The following is a 15,585-nucleotide window of genomic DNA, read 5'->3' on the forward strand; positions in this document are numbered from 1 at the left end:
AAATGATTTTTTTTATTGCTTTTATTTCATTTGTTTAAATCCAATCAGTTGCATTAAAAAAATCAGGGTGTCACTTCCTCACCCCCAAGTTAACAAATCAGTAACAACTGAAAACAAACAAACAACAAAACAAAACCTTCCAACTTCTGGGGATAGAAAGCACATCCCAGGATGCCTGTTTGAGAGTGTGCTTGCTGGAGTCTTTGTACGTTCGTACTTTGGGTACCACCATCCTTAGTCCTAGCAGCAAAACTTGCTTGTACATTCATAATGTAATTCCACATCAACATGCCCAGAGATAGGGAGAATTACCACCATAAAGGGCACTCACCCTCTTCACACCAAACCCTGGCTCTGCCCTCAGCCTGGCTCTCACCTCCTGTGCTGCACGAATTGTACTTGCTTGGCACCAGGCCTGTCAGGGGGTTCTGCCCATCACAGTGTTTGACTTTCACAACCCTGCACACAGGCCCTGAGGAACCTCTCCATTTTATAATAAAATTAATCGAGGCTGGGCGCCTATGTCACGTGTTTGAGGTACCCTAGCGAACAGCATCAGGCCGTGAATCACATGGCTAAGGCAGGCTCTGCTCCTCCTCCTGAATTGCTATAGCAGTCCCAGGACGTCTGCAGTTAGAGAGGCCTTGCAGTTCTTCCCACAAATGCTCATTAAACACCAATTGTATGCTGAGCCTTTGCCTTAGAGACCCAGCTTCAGGGACCCAGAACCAAAGCATAGGAAAGTAAGAACCTGTGATTGGAGCAGAGATCGGTCCATATTGTCTCTCTTTTCTTTGTCCTTTCTGGACTTAATGCCCAGCACATAGGGACCATCCAGAGATAAGTGAGGGGTGGTCCCAGGCCATATGTGCAGTATGGCAGGGGAAGTGCAAAACCCTGTTCTTACCACCAGATCCATCCTGGGAAGACAGTGGGACCACCCATGCTACTGTCTACAAGGCAAGGGGGAGCCCCAGCATGGCCCACATCCCTGGTTCTCTCTTAGGAGGCAATATTCAGCACTGGTATTTCTAACCTAGAATGCAGACAGGACAGCTCAGCTCTCAGACAGGCCTGTCTTACCCCACTGGGAACAGGAGATTCAGAAGAGAGCTGCAGAAGGTTCAGAGGTCACAACCTCAACCGTGATGTTTGTTCTGTGTAGGGAGGCCTGGGAGCCAGCAAGGTGGCAGTAAGGGCAAGGTAAAGGGGACAAGGGGAGGAGGCAGGACCTCCATGGAGAGAGCAAGCAATGGTCTGGGGAAGGGAGCAAGAAGGATGTTGGGGCAGGTGGGGGGACCAAACTTAGACAAGGGGAAAGGAGCTTAGATAGGAGAGGGGGGAAAGAAACAAGGCAAATGGAGGGGGCTGGAGAAAGAACTCCCATGGGTAGTGAAGAGGCCTTTCCTGTTGCTGAGATACCACAGTGAGGAGGACAAGACTAGACACGCAGAAGAACCTGTTAGCTCTGTAAAGACTGGGAGTGATTGGGGTCATGAGGAGAAAGTGCAAACGTGAACTGGGTAAGCTAGAGAAGTGGAGGGGACAGCCCAGCCCTAGAGGCCAGCCTGGGCTCTGGGACAGAGGTTACAGATGTCTTCTGGTCCAGGCTGAGACAAGGACAAAGGACAGGAAGCCCCCAGGAATCACCTTGCCCTGTTATAAATCCAAAAGGAAACAGGTGGCTGTGGGGTATGGACACCCAGACAGAGACCCCAAGCCTTCCTGTCCTCCTCTATGCTGAAAATCCCAACTCTCAGCCCCTCAGCTCAGGCATCAAGGGATTATGGAACTCACCGGTGGGTTCTATAGCTTCAGAGAGGTGACCCTGGGGATATGGAAAAGTTGTGTCTCTTCAGAGCTGGTGGAGCTGTGACATCACAGAACTAAAGTGAGTCCCTAGCACAGACCTTCAACCCTGACACAGGGACACCCAGAGCTCTGATGTCCCTGCCTCAGGAATCCTCCAGAGGACGAGAAGTCCTAAGCTATTCCCCCAAGTGGATGTGTCGCAGCAAGAAAGACACGTGGCCGGCTTATGTGGGAACTTTCAGTCCCCACCACTCCTTAGAGTTGGGCCAGAAGCTATCTCTGCCTGGGAGGTTTCCGGGCAGGGTGTAACCCAATGGCTGTAAAGACTTCCCGAATACCTGATGCCCACAGTGATTCTGGCAGCCCCTCACCTGAGGCGTTTCCGGATGGGACGGAAGTACTTGGAGGTCTTGACAGCGAAGATGATGCTGGGGATGAGGAAGAAGGTGCACCACCCCAGGCAAAACCAGAAGGCGTTCTGGACAGGAGCCACGAGGTCAGCTCCCTGAGCTGGGCTTGTTGCCTCCCCACCAGCCCCGTTCCCAGAGGCCCTACTCTGACTCCACATGACCTGGGCTCACGTCCTCCTCCTGCCCTCTTCCATTTGCTCTGTATCCATGGTGGGTTGGGGACACTCACCCAGGGGTCAGCCATCATGTCACACAGGATCACATGACCATTGTCCAGGGCTGTAGAGAAGGGCTGGCAGGTGGCGATGCGCTGAGTCACCTGTCATGCCAACATGAGGCAGGTAGACATGAAGTCACCTGGACCTACAGTTGTGTACCCCATATTCTGAGGAACACCTCATGCTTGCTCATAGAGTAGTGGGCGCGCACACAGACATAACGGCCATGGGTTCTCAGGAAGGTTGGACACTGAACTTCCTGCTCAGCTCTCCTTCTTTGCATCTACTCGCCAGCCTATGTGTAAGTCTCACCATGTCCCCTACCATGGCTTTAAGCCATCCTCGCTAGAGAGGCACATAATGCCTAACTTTACATGTATGCACATACAACACACACAGATACTCAAGGTCAGCTACCCCCCTGTGACACCTTTCCAGAAGTTGTGGCCCACAGGGTGTGCAGGAGGAGGTGGGCTTTGATGGCTGGCCTTAAAGAAGCAGGATGAGGGACCTGTTCATGGAGAGGCATAGAGTCCATACTTGGGTCTCACTAAATGGCTGGGGGTAGAAGTGGAGTAGACAGTATTCACTCTGTGAGCAAGGATACAGGTGGCAGGTTTGGGAGTTTGGGTCCAATCCCAAAGGCCTTTGTACCCCAGAAGGGCTCTACAGCTTGTCCACTGAGCTGGGTATGCTTTGAGGCCCAGGCAGACATCTGTACCCTTACTTACCTCTGCTCTCACCCAGGTCACATACTGAGAGAAGTAGCCCATTTCCCTGGTCAGGAAACACTCAGTGGCCTGCAGGAAGGAGCAGTCCTGGGTTGGCAAGAGTTCTGCCTCTCCACACCCCTCCATATCTGGGATCATCAGGACAAGCCTGGCTCTCACGGGAGCCACAGTGAGGATGAGCTGGAGAAGCCTGGGGTAGATGCTTCATGTTTGGTTTAGAGGCCACACCCTACCCTCAACTCACATTCCTCAGGATGTGGTTGATCTGCACAGGCAGCTCTCCTTTTAGACGAGTGACACTGTCAAGAAAGTCTGAGGTATTCACCTGCAGGAGATGAGAGCCTAGATCAGCCATCCATCTCTCTACTCACCATCCATCCTACACTATACCACATACCACCTTAAGGAAGGAGGAGCAGGCTCTAGGACCAAGAGGCCTAAGAAAGGGATCCTTAATGATCTGACCCCGCCCCCTTCACCTTCTAATGGGGCAGGAGGAGCAGAGATCTCAAAGCAGCCATCCTGTTTTCCTCTATTGCCCACCTGTTCGGACCGCCCCCCTGTTCCCCACTCCCATTAGCCACCTGCAGACTTGGGGCCAAGGACTCCAAGGTCTTGACACTGAAGTTGAGCTTGGTCTGTGGAGGAAGATTCAGGGCTGTTACAGGCAAGAATTCAGAGGCAAGAAATGGAGAATGTGAGCTGGGCGTGGTGGCGCACGCCTTTAATCCCAGCACTTGGGAGGCAGAGGCAGGCAGATTTCTGAGTTCAAGGCCAGCCTGGTCTACAGAGTGAGTTCCAGGATATCCAGGGCTAAACAGAGAAACCCTGTCTCAAGAGAGAGAGAGAGAGAGAGAGAGAGAGAGAGAGAGAGAGAGAGAGAGAGAGAGAGAGAGAAATGGAGAATGTGGCTGTCCCCTCCCTCATTCCCTGTCCTCTCTCCATTCCTCCTCTTTCTCATTCCTCAGAATCCCTCTGAGCTTACCACAAGGCTCTCCTGGGGGACAACCTTCTCCTGGTAGAGGCTTCGAAGTTCTCTGGCCTCCTCCCGTAGCTGCTGCCTCAGTAAAGAGTCATTCTGAGGGTAGACAAAGGGATCAGAACGGGTCCCACCCCAATAGGAAGAGCAGCCCTTCAAGGGGGTTTATTAAAGGGATGTGGAAAGTGCTGGGCTGAGACAGAAACCCCCCAGCTCAGGCTTGCTCTGCTCTAGGCCAGCCGCAAGCTGGATGCTCTACATATGAGCTGTGGATACCACTGCTAAAACTGGGCAATGCTCCCTGCTCTTCCCAGGGTCAAGATATCCGAAAGGGATCTTCAGGAACGTGGGATGTCTGTAAATACTGACTGCACGACGTGTCCATTCAAGGTCCTCACAACACCTGTCTCAGCGGACTCTGAGGCTGGCCCAGCTGTGTGAAGTTAGGCCAGATACTTCATCTGATATGAGACCTGCGACAGTCTACAGATGGAGAGACGGATCTGAAATGGCCTGCCTAAGGCCACACAAAATTGGCAGCAGGGCCTGAATGGGAACTGAAGGTGCAGAGCTTCAAGCCCAACAGCAGGGTAAAAAGCCTCAGCCCCATGTGTCCCTGTCCCCTCTCCAATCCTAGCATTCCTAGCCCCTCCTGCCCAGATCTTCTTCTTGATGACTGTCTGGCTAAAGGGTCTCTGCTCCCTTCTTACTTGGGCCTGGGCCAGTCCTTCCAGCTCCTGCGCCAGCTGCCACATGTCAGTGTTCACCACAGGCTTCTGGATCTGAGGAAAGACAGGAGACACCAAGAAGACTGAACCCAGATGTCCCCAGTTACCCTCAGCCTCTGAGTTTCTAGACTCATTTCCACCACCCCCATCACTCTCTCTGTTATCTCAGGGAAGGTCTCGTACAGCCTAGGCTGAACTCAAATTGCACATTCCCCTCTTTCTGTATCTCAATCACTGGGATTCAGCCATGTGTTACCACATCAGGCTTCATGCATTACTGGGGATGGAACCCAGGGCTCTACACGACAGACAAGAACTTTACAAACTGAGCCATATCCCCAGCCCCAGGAAGTCCATTGTGAGGAGTCATCTTCAGTTTGAACTGAAGCTGTGAGGTATTTCAGAGTTTCCAGTGGAATAAAAAAAAATAAAAAGCAAGGTGCCCTCTGGAACGACTGGAAGAAAGTCATTGTCTGACTGTAGAGTTGATTGGCTGCTCTTCCAGAAGTCCCCTGTTGGATTTCCAGCACCCACACAATGGCTCACAATTATCTGAAATTCTAGTTTCATGGAATCAGCTTCCCTCTTCTTGTTTCCACAGACACTGCATATATGTGGTGCACAGACACATGCAGGCAAAACACCCATTTGTGTGGGGAAAAGAAAACAACAACAAAATCAGTGTCACCCTGACTTTTCTTAGTGGCAGTGCGTTCTTAGCAGCGGTGCATTCAGGACCATGAACAGCGACACGTGCCCTTGCTTGAGGGACAGGGAAAGTGTGTGTAGGTCCTTAACAGGAAAAAGCCCCAGGAGTGGAGAGAGCTGGAGAGATGCAGAACACACCCAGGATGGCCCTTTCACGGGGTGTCACGTGCCGCTGGGGCACCAGATGTCCCCCCTCGCTGACCTGCACAAGGAAGCCTCTGTAGTGGATTTTCTCCAGCCCGCTCCTCTGCAAAGCCTCCAGGTCCTGGCGGGCAGTGGGGCTCAACAGGTCTAGCTCCTTCAAATCTACTTGGAAGCTCTGAAGCTCCTGCTGAATCTTGTGGGTATACTGGGGGAGGGAACAGGATGAGGTACATTGTTGAGCTTGGTTGCTTGGCTTAAGGGCCATTACCTGCATCTGCAGGGCTCCAACTCTAGATACAATATCACAGGCTCCCAAGAGACCTCTACTCAGTCCCAGCCTACTTCCATGGACCATGTGGTAACTGGGCTGTGGCACAGACTTTCTCTGGACAGCTGATACAAAATAGCTTTCTGGAACTTCTTCATCACAGCCTCTGTAGTAAGGTCTTCACAGCATCTAATATACTCTAAAATCATTTATTCCTGGACTTGTTAATCCAAGCTCATCAGCTCAGTAATATCTGAGGACTTTGATTATTCGACTCTGAGACACTCTCATCTGCAGCAGAGTCTGTCAAGTGGTAGGTGAGATACAAGTTTGTAGACTTATAAGTGAGTGAAGGAAGGAAAGAAGGAAGGAAGGAAGGAAGGAAGGAAGGAAGGAAGGGATGAACGAACAAACAAACAAACAAACAAACATACCTACATTTCCAGAAAAGACATCTGGCATGCCTATCCTGTGGTCGTGACACCCAGCTTCAATATCAGACAAGGCAACCCATCTCTGGTCACTTCTCCCCATCTTCCTAGGTAACCTTCCTCCAGGGAGAGGGCTCCCCAACTGTCTTTGACAGGGAGGGGGCATGAAGCCGCAGATATTCTGGTACTCTGGATGGCACAATTTATTTTCTGTTTTATGCATAATTGGCCTTTTGGTGTCTTTTCCGAGAAGTTTTTCAAGGTCACATTTAATAAAGTACCATGAAACCTCAAAGAACTTCCTGGTCCCTCAGAAACAGAAGCCTCATTGATCCATACTTTTCTGAAAGCTGGACTCTTCTCTGGGGTGAATATCACTTAAGGCTGAGACAACTTCCAACAAGCAGGGTTGGTGGTCCACTGTACCCAGGACCCTGTTGCAAAGCCTCCAGCCAAGGGGCAACTGTCTCTGGCTAAAGACTCTGGAGGGAAAAGATGCTGACATTAAACAAATATCCCTGGCCATGGTTTAAGGCATAGAGTTGGGACTGGTCTTATTTGATTGTGTCACCCCATAACTAGGGATAGAGATGAATCCAAGAGGTTTCTTGGGTGGATCAAAATGAGTGAACTTTGTATGGGCAGAAGAACGCTAGCCAGTGTGTGTGTGTGTGTGTCTGTGTGTGTGTGTGTGTGTGTGTCTGTGTGTGTTAGGGGGTGTTTCCTAGGACATGCTTAAAGGAATGGTTCCTCAAGGCTCTTTCCCCACTTTACCTAGGGATGGAGAGAGGGCATGTTTCATGTACCTTTAGAACCACATTCTAAAACGATCCCTTGTCCCAGGTTCTGAGGCTCTTTTGTCAGCATTGACAAGTGCATCTGTTCTCCACCCCTTCCATTCTACCTTGGCATACTTCTGCACCCAGGACCTGCACCATCTCCAGCAAACGAGTCCTGGGCGGACAGCCAGCCTGAAACTACGAGGTCAGTCCGGGTGGGGAGGTGGTACTCAGGGGAGTGGGGGAGAGAATAGAATCTGCCACTGCCACCTACTGGCTCTGAGGGCTCAGCAAGGGTCCCAGAGAGTTTTCCACCAGTGTCACTCAACTGGCTCTGGAACACTTCCACGCCACTCCCAGCCAAGACATGGTACCTGTCCCCGTCTGGACACCCCCACCCACTGTCACTGTCCCCTCCTTCCATAACTGGTGCTGTATTCAGCTTACCCTGGAGCTCATGCTTAGAGAGACCCATGGCGACCAGACACTCACACACCTACCCATACCCCTAGAATCTGCCAGAGTTCAAGCCCTGGCCAGGCCCTGAGTTGGTTGCTCAGATCTCTGCCTTGGGTACCTTGATAAGAGCTTTTTTGTTTTGTTTTGTTTCTTAGTTCAGAGGTAATTCCCCAGAAGAACAGAAGAACGGGATGTAGGGGTTCCCTTGCCTGTTTGATATCCAGGTGCTTATCCAGGTCATACGAGTCATTGAGCTGTAGAACCTTCCAGAGTACTGCCCCTGCCTTACACTGTCTATGGAAGAGAGATACACATCAACAAAGTGCCACCAGGGATGGCAGGTGGGGTTGGCATCACCCTAAGGAGACATCCACTTCTGCACCTCCCTTCTCTTCCCCGATCCTAGCCCCAGGCCCAGGACACCCGCTCACCGATAGGCCTGGACGATGCTGATGTTTTTCTTCAGGCCAAGAAGATAGGATAGGTTCATGGATGGTGGCAAGTTCCCCGGAGTGTCTGCAAACTGCAGGTGGGCAGGAAGAAGTGGAGCACAGACAGGTGAGGGGCAAGCCTTCCCTAATGCTTGGTGCCACCCGTTACTTCAACCAGACCCATTCTCCAATTCAAGTGACTCCAGGCACCGACTCCTTATGGGGACTTTGCCCGTGAATCTCTGTCAGTGATACAAGCAGGGCCTTCAGTACAGTGTCCTTCTCAGACTCAGAGTTGGGTTCAGGTGGTGTAGGTGCCACCACCTGGAGTGCTGGGGAGCACCTTAGGAGCTCGGGGCTCATGGGTGTCTATCTGCATCCCCATCTCATCCTCCTCCCTCCTGGCCCCATCTTCCACTTGCTCCTCTGGCTCCCACTTCCTCCTGACTCAGTCTCTTGGCCCAAGCTCCCTCCGAGCTGGAACAGGCCCAGGCCCACCTCATACAGCTCTCCACTCTCCCAGCTCCGGCACACCAGCGTCTGCACATTGCCACCCACCAGGAAAGTGACGAAGACGAGGAGGATGAGGGGGACTGCGAAGAGGAAGCTGAAGGCCACACCTCTGGAGGTGAGAGACATGGTTGAAGGAATGTGGAAGCTGAGTGCCCTGAGCTATCCTTGTCCCCACCCACGTCCCGGAGACAGCATAAACCACTTGTTGGCAACAAGGCATGTCTCCTGGGCAAAGGAGAACCCAGTACTCTTGACAACTTCTTGGCATCCACATCCATCTACCCCCAAATTACTGTTGGGTTCTGCTATCATGGTAGCCTAGAGGAAGGACACCTGCTCATTCAAAGAGCTATATCTGAATGTAGGGTTGATGGAAGAGACCTGCTCCAGTGACCAACCTTTCTACATAATCACTGTCGTCTACATAGATAACACTCTGAAGATGCTGGGCAGTAAGGACCCTTTGACCGGTGTCACTGACTTACAGAGTGTCTTTGTGAGTTGGCACAGCCCCATGCCAGGTCATGAGTCCTGGAGAGTAAAATGTAGGGTGGATTTCAACTCCTCACTAATCCCTTTGACCAGGTACCTTGTATGAACAGCCTGGCCAATTGTATGTGGCAGCCCTGGCCTTAAGGGCCATCCAGTTTAAGGATGACAGGCAGATTGTGCCTTTGCTGTCTTTGCTGCCTTTGGGACTGCCTACAGGCTGGGTTAAGAAGGAATTTGAGGCGGTGTCTGGGCTTGGTGGGAGTACTATAGTTACTATTGGTGTTGCGCTTCCTTCTTCAGCCCAACCTGCTTGGAGGACACTGAGACCCAGGAAGGTCATTGCTTTGCTCAGAGTCACTCAAGGAGTGGGGAACCAGGTCAGCATCAGGGCTCATTCCCCCACCTTGCCAGGCTCCACTCCTGTAGTTCTACCGGGAGGAATCTGGCAACCCAACAGCGGAGCCCCTTTCCCCTCCCCAACCTTTTCTTACGCCATGAGGAGGCGGGCTCCAGCCTCGCCCTTGGTTTCAGAGTGGCTGGGGTCCTCCCTGGCAAACAACCCCCAGATGCCCAGGCTGAGGCCCAGCAGGTTACAGATCACCACAAGCAGGATGGCAGAGCACAGCACGCATCCCAAAATCCACCTGCCACAGAGAGAGTATGGGGCTCACTGAGAAGGAAGCCATCTGGTACTGGAGGACTGGCCTAGGACCTAGGCCTCTAGGCACCAGACTGGATCTTTAGAAGTAGGGGTGCGAACATTTGCTGAGGTCTCATAGCTTTTACAGGGCCCCCAGGCTCAGACTTGGACATACACAGCATGGGGAGACATGGAAACCACAGGGGTTAGGGTTCTTGACTTAAAAGGAGGTAGTAGTATTGTCAGGCTCAAAGCACTACCCACCTGTATGTCTCATATTGTTGCACCTCCTGCAAGTAGGGGCGGCTGCGCTGTTCCAGCCCCTCCAGTGCCTGGCTCCAGCGGGAGGCTGCCTCTGAACCTGGGAACGCTTGGGCCAGCATCCTCAACCCTTCAGGCTGCTCAGCCAGTGCCTTTTTCACATCTGCCCAAAGCCATAGGGTTTCAGAGGATAAAGAGGGCACCCAGGAGTCAGGGCCAGATCTCTGGGACTCACAGAGAACCTAGCAGACAGGGAACACAGCCATTCCCACCACTGCCCAGCTCCTCTTAGCAAGCCTCCCTGGAAGGGGTGTGCTGGGGGGTGGGGGGCAGGTGGCATTCCAGGCAGCCAGCCAGGTCCCTAAGCAGGGCCTCACCTTTGACCACACTGACCGCCTGCACTTGAACCAGGAGCGGGAGGTTATTGAAGGTGGCTTTCTCCTGCAGAACCAAGCAAAGCTGTGTCTATTGCTGTTTGGAATTCCACCTTGGGGTCTTAAAGTCACAGGCCCAGAGGGAGGGTGCTGCTATTCAATGCTCCCAGCCAAGGAAGTGGCCTTGTCCTTGTAAACATGGCTTCTCTTGCCTGACTCAAGCCTTCCACACATGGCATGTTATGAACTCCTCCACCCCCTTCTACTCGAAGTCACTTCCTAGACAGCCCTGGCTCTCATCCTCTCACTGTGCACCCATCCCATGCTAGCAGCCGGCTCTACTCCCTCAGTCCAGCTTCCAGCCTTCCATCTGTGTTAGCCTGGCTTCCTTCTTCCCAGCCTCCCAGCACAGCTGACTCACTAATTCTCCAACTCCAGGCCCTGGATCACAGGCTCTGACTCACGAGGTGCCACCCCTGCCTTGGCTGTATCCACCCAGAGAGTAGGCCTGTCCTCTGGGATACAGCCAAAGCACCTGTTCCCTTGTGGCTCAAAGACCCTGTTCCTTATGGGAGCCCAACTCTTTCTGAGCTGCAGATCAACCTCTCCCATCTGACTATGTCCAGTAGAGACTGGCACAATGAGCCCAGGCTGCCACAGGGTGAGGGTGGACTCAATTTAATCAGGTCCCTCTTTTGGGTCTTTCAAGACAGGGTTTTTCTGTATGACCCCGGCTGTCCTGGAACTCACTCTGTAAACCAGGCTGGCCTCGAACTCAGATCTGCCTGTGTCTACCTCCCAAGTGCTGGGATTAAAGCTACCACTGCCCAGCTTAACTGGGTTCTTCTTCTAGAGAGTGAAACTGAGCCCTTTCCCTTGTTAGTTCCCAAGTAGGTGGAGCAAGAACCCAGGCAACCAAAATAGGGTGTACCTCCTGGACCATGCTGGAGAAGTTGGTTTCTGGGACATCCTTCAGCCGATGCAGGACATCATCCACAGGGGGCGTCTGTGACATGAGAAAGATGTCTATAGGAGGAAGGAGGTACCTCTGACCCCTTAGTATACTCAAATGTAAAATGGGGACCACAGAGTCCCTAGCACTCTGGGGGGCAGAGCCTGAGAAGCTAATACGCATGAGGCTCAGGGCTCAGTGTGTGGCACACTGAGAGCTTCAGCTCACTCTAAGAATGAAGGGTCATTAACCCTGGGTGCTCCAGAAAGGAAGGCATAGCCCAAGGAAGGAAAGTCGTCTGGTCACTAGGATGCCAGAGGGTTCCAAAAGTGCAGGCTAGACCCATCATTCCAAGACCCGGTGGTTTTGTTCAGGGCCTGCACCTGGCTAAAGTCAGCGCCCAGTTGCAGAGCACCGGCCTGGCTGAGCACCCGCTTGCAATTCTCCTCGTGGCACCAGCTGTCCTGAAGCAGGGCGAGCAGGCGTTCCCGGTGCGCCTGCACAGGTGGCTCCAGGTGCCGCTGAGCCTCCTGCAGCTCCACTGAGGTGGTGTTCAGGGCTCGAAGGTGGTCTATGGAGACCTGCAGGGCTAAGAGAGTTACACACGGCCTGAGGATCTCCTCATTTCCTGGTGCTCTCAGTCACCTAGGAAAAAGAGGCACCATGCTCCCTCCTCCTGGCTAAAGGGACATAAACTGTCTGTAGCCACAGTGGAAACTGCCTCTGGGCACATGAGGCCAGAAGGTAGGCAGGGGTACCACGTGCAGATTCCTGGATAATGGGTGGAGAAAGACTTGGGTGGAGCTGGGGTAGTACATGAAATGCAGGGATGGGGGCTGGGAGGATTGGCTCCTAGAGGACACCTGCTGGACCCACCCACATACAGGGCACTGGTCCAACTCACCCTGGCCCAGGCTGTGCACTGAGGCTAGCACTGGGTACACTGTGCTCTTGAGCCGGTTATGAATTACGTTCCCAAGGTTCTCACCAACACCTGGATAACATAGGGCATTTGGCAGGATTGGTCCCCCCCAGGAGCTGAGGACACCCCCATGGTCACCCATGAGCCATGGTCTCTGCAAGGTGGGGTCGGCCTCCTCATCCTGCAGTAATACGGCTGCTGCACAGGGAGATCCCTCTTTGTGAAGTGGTACCCTGGTGGAGTCCAGGCTAAGGGAGCTGAGAGGTTTCCCTGAGGCAGACCAGGGCAGAGGGACCTGGAGTTGGCCAACTGTATCTCTCACCATCCAGCTCCTTTGAGACTTGCTTCTGAGGCACAGAGAACTGCTCAGCAATGGCCCGCAGCTCCTAAGCAAACACAGGGGCATTAGCCATCTTCCCTGTCCTTCAGCAGCCCCGTCTTACAGTTAGGTATTTCAGGGACTTTCCATCAGGGGGCAGTCAAGTGCACGTGGGAAGGGACACCCTCTCTGCTTTGCAGGTTCTGAGGCTTAAGGCTGGGTACTCAGACACAGGTGAGGGCTTGGATAGTACTCACTTCAGGGACATCAGAGACCAGGCCTCTTAGGCTGAGCAGGGTCTCAGGGACAGCTTTCACACTGGGCCCCGTCTGACTATGTGTGTGTTGGTTTGTAGCAAAAGCACAGACCATACCAATCCTGTGGGGAGGGAGGCAAAGGAGAAAAGGGTTTGCAGTGTGCCCAGGAGCCCGGGTGCCACCATCCAGCCCTCCCTCCTGACCTAGGGAGCCTCTCACAGAAGCACGAGGGTGGTCAGCAGCAGGAAGATCATGAGGGTACCACGTTCACAGGCCATGGCCTTGTGCTCCGTCTTCACTCTGCCCCCACAGCGCTGGCGGCAGCGACAGCAACAGAAGCAGAGCCCAGTGATGGGCACCAATAGGAGGTAGAGGCCAGCAATCACAGCACACACCACGTAGCCTGCCTCATATCGAACCACCTGGGCAAGGCAGCAAGGCATGAGGGGGCTCACCCTGCCTTGCCCCTGTCCCAGTGGAAGTCAGAAGTGGAGAGAATGCTTGTATGCCTCCTCTCCCACATGGAACACACAAGGTGATGGCACCCTTACCATTGCACAGATGAGGCAACTTAGGTCTAAAGACACTGGGGATCACTGCCCACCCCGCCTTGAGGGGAAAGGATGCCTAAGACCCCACTCTGGCAAACACTCCTCAAGGTGGGCAGAACTGAGCAGGCGCATGCCTTCTGCTCACCCTTAACTCCCTCCCCAGCACCTGTAACTCTCTCCTCACCTCATCTGTCTTCACAGAAGATGGGTCATTCAGCAGGGTCTTTATCAACTCTGAGGAAAGGAAGCAAGCTGAGGGTTGGGGGACAGCCACTGCCTTGCCCCTGTGTCTAACCTCTCCCCACTGCCAAGCTAAGGGAGGTTCTTAGAGAAGGCAGTGTCATGTGGCCGTGACATCTTGCCAGGCCTCATCGTGCTGCAGGAGAGGCAGCTGGTAGAAGGCCTCAAGCAGACCTTTCCGTACTCTTCTAGTAGGTCCTGCAGCTGGCCTGGTAGTCCTTGCCCTCCTCCTGCCTCTTCTGGCCCTCCTGAACCCTGACACCATGGCGCTGGGACAATGTGCCAGACTTAACATAATGGACGCGCACCTAGAGGGGAAAAGGGGCTGGCCCAAGGTCAAACAAGAGGGCTGGCTAGCTGCTTCTCGAATCTAATAACGTGTGGAAGAAAAAAAGGCTGTGTAGTACCAGAAACCTCACCCTGCCTGTAGACAGGATGTGCACAGAGGCTAGTTGGGGACCCAGTGCCCGCAGACGTCCACTGGGGGGTGGGGTGGGGCGGGCACTCACCTGCCGGGAAGGGGTTAAGTTGAACCACGGAGAGGAATCGTCGCACGGTGCCATAGAGGGAGTTCAGGGGCCCCGACGCGCGAACAAGAGGGGCCAGCTCTCGTGTCCTGGGCACCCGAGCGAATGCCAGGTGCTCCACGCGCCCGAGGGACCCGCAGTCGTCTGTCACAGCTTCGGGCAGGCTCAGGGCCAGTCCCAGGCTCAGGCCCAGCAGGGGCACCATGAGGCCGGGTGAGCGCGTCATGAGTTCGGGCGGGTGGGCGGCACAGGTTCAGGCAGCGGACAGTGCGGACCAGCACGGGGCAGGCCGTGCATCCTTCTGTAGCCTTCTTCCCTCCGTCCCTGTGGCTCTACAAACCGGCCCGACAGGTTTGGGCTCCGGAGCTACCAGGTCGCCCGCCCGGAGCGTAGGAAGGGCAGGGGCGGAGGCCAGATAGGGGGCAGGGCCCGGCCCAGCCGCCCTTGGCTTTCTCAGTGAAGTCTGTGCCTCTCTCCCTCCTAACATGCTGGGCAAGGGCAGTCCGGAGTCCGTCCAGGAGTACCTCAGAGTCTCTGGATTATCTAGGATGGTCCAATTTCAAATAGAATTTTCCACACTCAGTCCCAGCAGCCCAACCTGAGGGCTGGTTAAACATGACCACCTAGTGAAACCCTGGCCCACTGACTTGGTCCTAAGACCAGACCCACAATGCCCAGAGGAAGCAGAGAGAGGAACTAGCCAGGCTCTCTCTGTTTCCTCTGGGCACTGTTTTGCTCCCAGGAGTGACCTCTGGCAGGCCAATCTGGAGCAGGTACTGTCCTTAGGGAGAGCAGAGGGTTGCCCTCTGCCCAAGCCATGCCCATCTGGTCACCAATGGCAAGAACCTGATACCAGTTATGCCCAGAGATGTGTCTCCAAAGGTGTGTGATTTTGAAGGACTGAATACACAGGAGCCTGTAACTGAGCAGGCGATGAGAAACACTCCTGATGGATGGAGGATATTCCTAGCAGCGTTATTCATGGCACCAGAAACAAACTGGTCCAAGAGACATCCCCCAGAGCACAACGGGCAGTCATCAAAATGAACTGAAAATATCCCTGTGACCTGGATAGATCCTCATGCATTAATAAGCACAAACAGTTATCACAGAGCAGTCTGTGACATGAAGACACACAACAGTGATCTTCTCCAGTAGAATCATGGGATATATATGTGTGTGTGTTTACTCCATATATTATATATAATAGATAACAGTATGCAAAAATATATTTAACTGATTTTGAAAATTACTCTCTCTGTATGAGTGCAGAGTGGCATGGTGTGAGTATGGAGGTCAGGGGACAGCTTTAATAAGCCACCTCACTGAGAGGCAAGGCTTTTTGTAGTTTCTGCGTAGTTAAGCTCTCTGAGCTTCTGGGTAGCTCTGTCTCAACCTCCCATCTTGACTCTTGCCGCCACATCTGCCTTTAAAGCCAA

General features: G+C 53.3%; 1 protein-coding gene and 1 long non-coding RNA gene across 5 annotated transcripts in view; one reads left to right on the forward strand and one right to left on the reverse strand.

Moving 5' to 3' along the window:
- Gm35478 overlaps positions 1–6,747 on the forward strand; it is a 29,517-nt gene extending 22,770 nt beyond the window's left edge. For 2 of the 3 annotated variants that reach the window (XR_003953902.1, XR_001783454.2), the window contains exon 4: positions 4,465–4,867. This is a non-coding gene — a long non-coding RNA (predicted gene, 35478). Of the gene's footprint in view, positions 1–4,464 lie in introns of all 3 variants that reach the window. The other variant, XR_001783452.2, reaches the window with a different exon arrangement.
- Prom2 (prominin 2) lies at positions 5–14,469 on the reverse strand. Of its 2 annotated transcripts, none has more exons than NM_178047.4 (24): positions 14,129–14,469; positions 13,564–13,613; positions 13,048–13,250; positions 12,829–12,949; positions 12,575–12,638; positions 12,235–12,324; positions 11,714–11,919; positions 11,310–11,384; positions 10,382–10,445; positions 10,008–10,167; positions 9,595–9,747; positions 8,597–8,720; positions 8,099–8,190; positions 7,877–7,961; positions 5,789–5,935; positions 4,861–4,932; positions 4,157–4,249; positions 3,756–3,809; positions 3,416–3,496; positions 3,172–3,240; positions 2,452–2,541; positions 2,184–2,290; positions 1,798–1,828; positions 5–1,656 (listed from the first exon to the last, which is right to left on the reverse strand). In NM_178047.4, the coding sequence occupies exons 1-23, from the start codon at positions 14,370–14,372 to the stop codon at positions 1,807–1,809; spliced, it is 2,466 nt and encodes an 821-aa protein (NP_835148.2). In that variant the 5' UTR covers positions 14,373–14,469; the 3' UTR covers positions 5–1,656; positions 1,798–1,806. The 2 variants fall into 2 exon arrangements, with proteins under 2 accessions (NP_835148.2, NP_620089.2); NM_138750.2 differs by having other exon boundaries at positions 1,798–1,870.
- Positions 14,470–15,585: the final 1,116 nt, after the last annotated feature.

Source organism: Mus musculus, chromosome 2 (genome assembly GCF_000001635.26).
Source record: "Mus musculus strain C57BL/6J chromosome 2, GRCm38.p6 C57BL/6J".
In the NCBI taxonomy this organism is placed as follows: Eukaryota; Metazoa; Chordata; class Mammalia; order Rodentia; family Muridae; genus Mus; species Mus musculus.

What these genes read in the sequence shown, in the direction of transcription:
- Prom2 (NM_138750.2), bottom strand. Translation starts at nt 14,372, where the DNA reads ATGACGCGCTCACCCGGCCTCATGGTGCCCCTGCTGGGCCTGAGCCTG. An exon ending in TGGTCTCTGATGTCCCTGAA is followed by an intron (nt 12,639 to 12,828) that starts GTGAGTACTATC and finishes GTGTTTGCTTAG; the next exon opens with GAGCTGCGGGCCATTGCTGA. An exon ending in GGAGCCCGCCTCCTCATGGC is followed by an intron (nt 8,721 to 9,594) that starts GTAAGAAAAGGT and finishes TCTCACCTCCAG; the next exon opens with AGGTGTGGCCTTCAGCTTCC.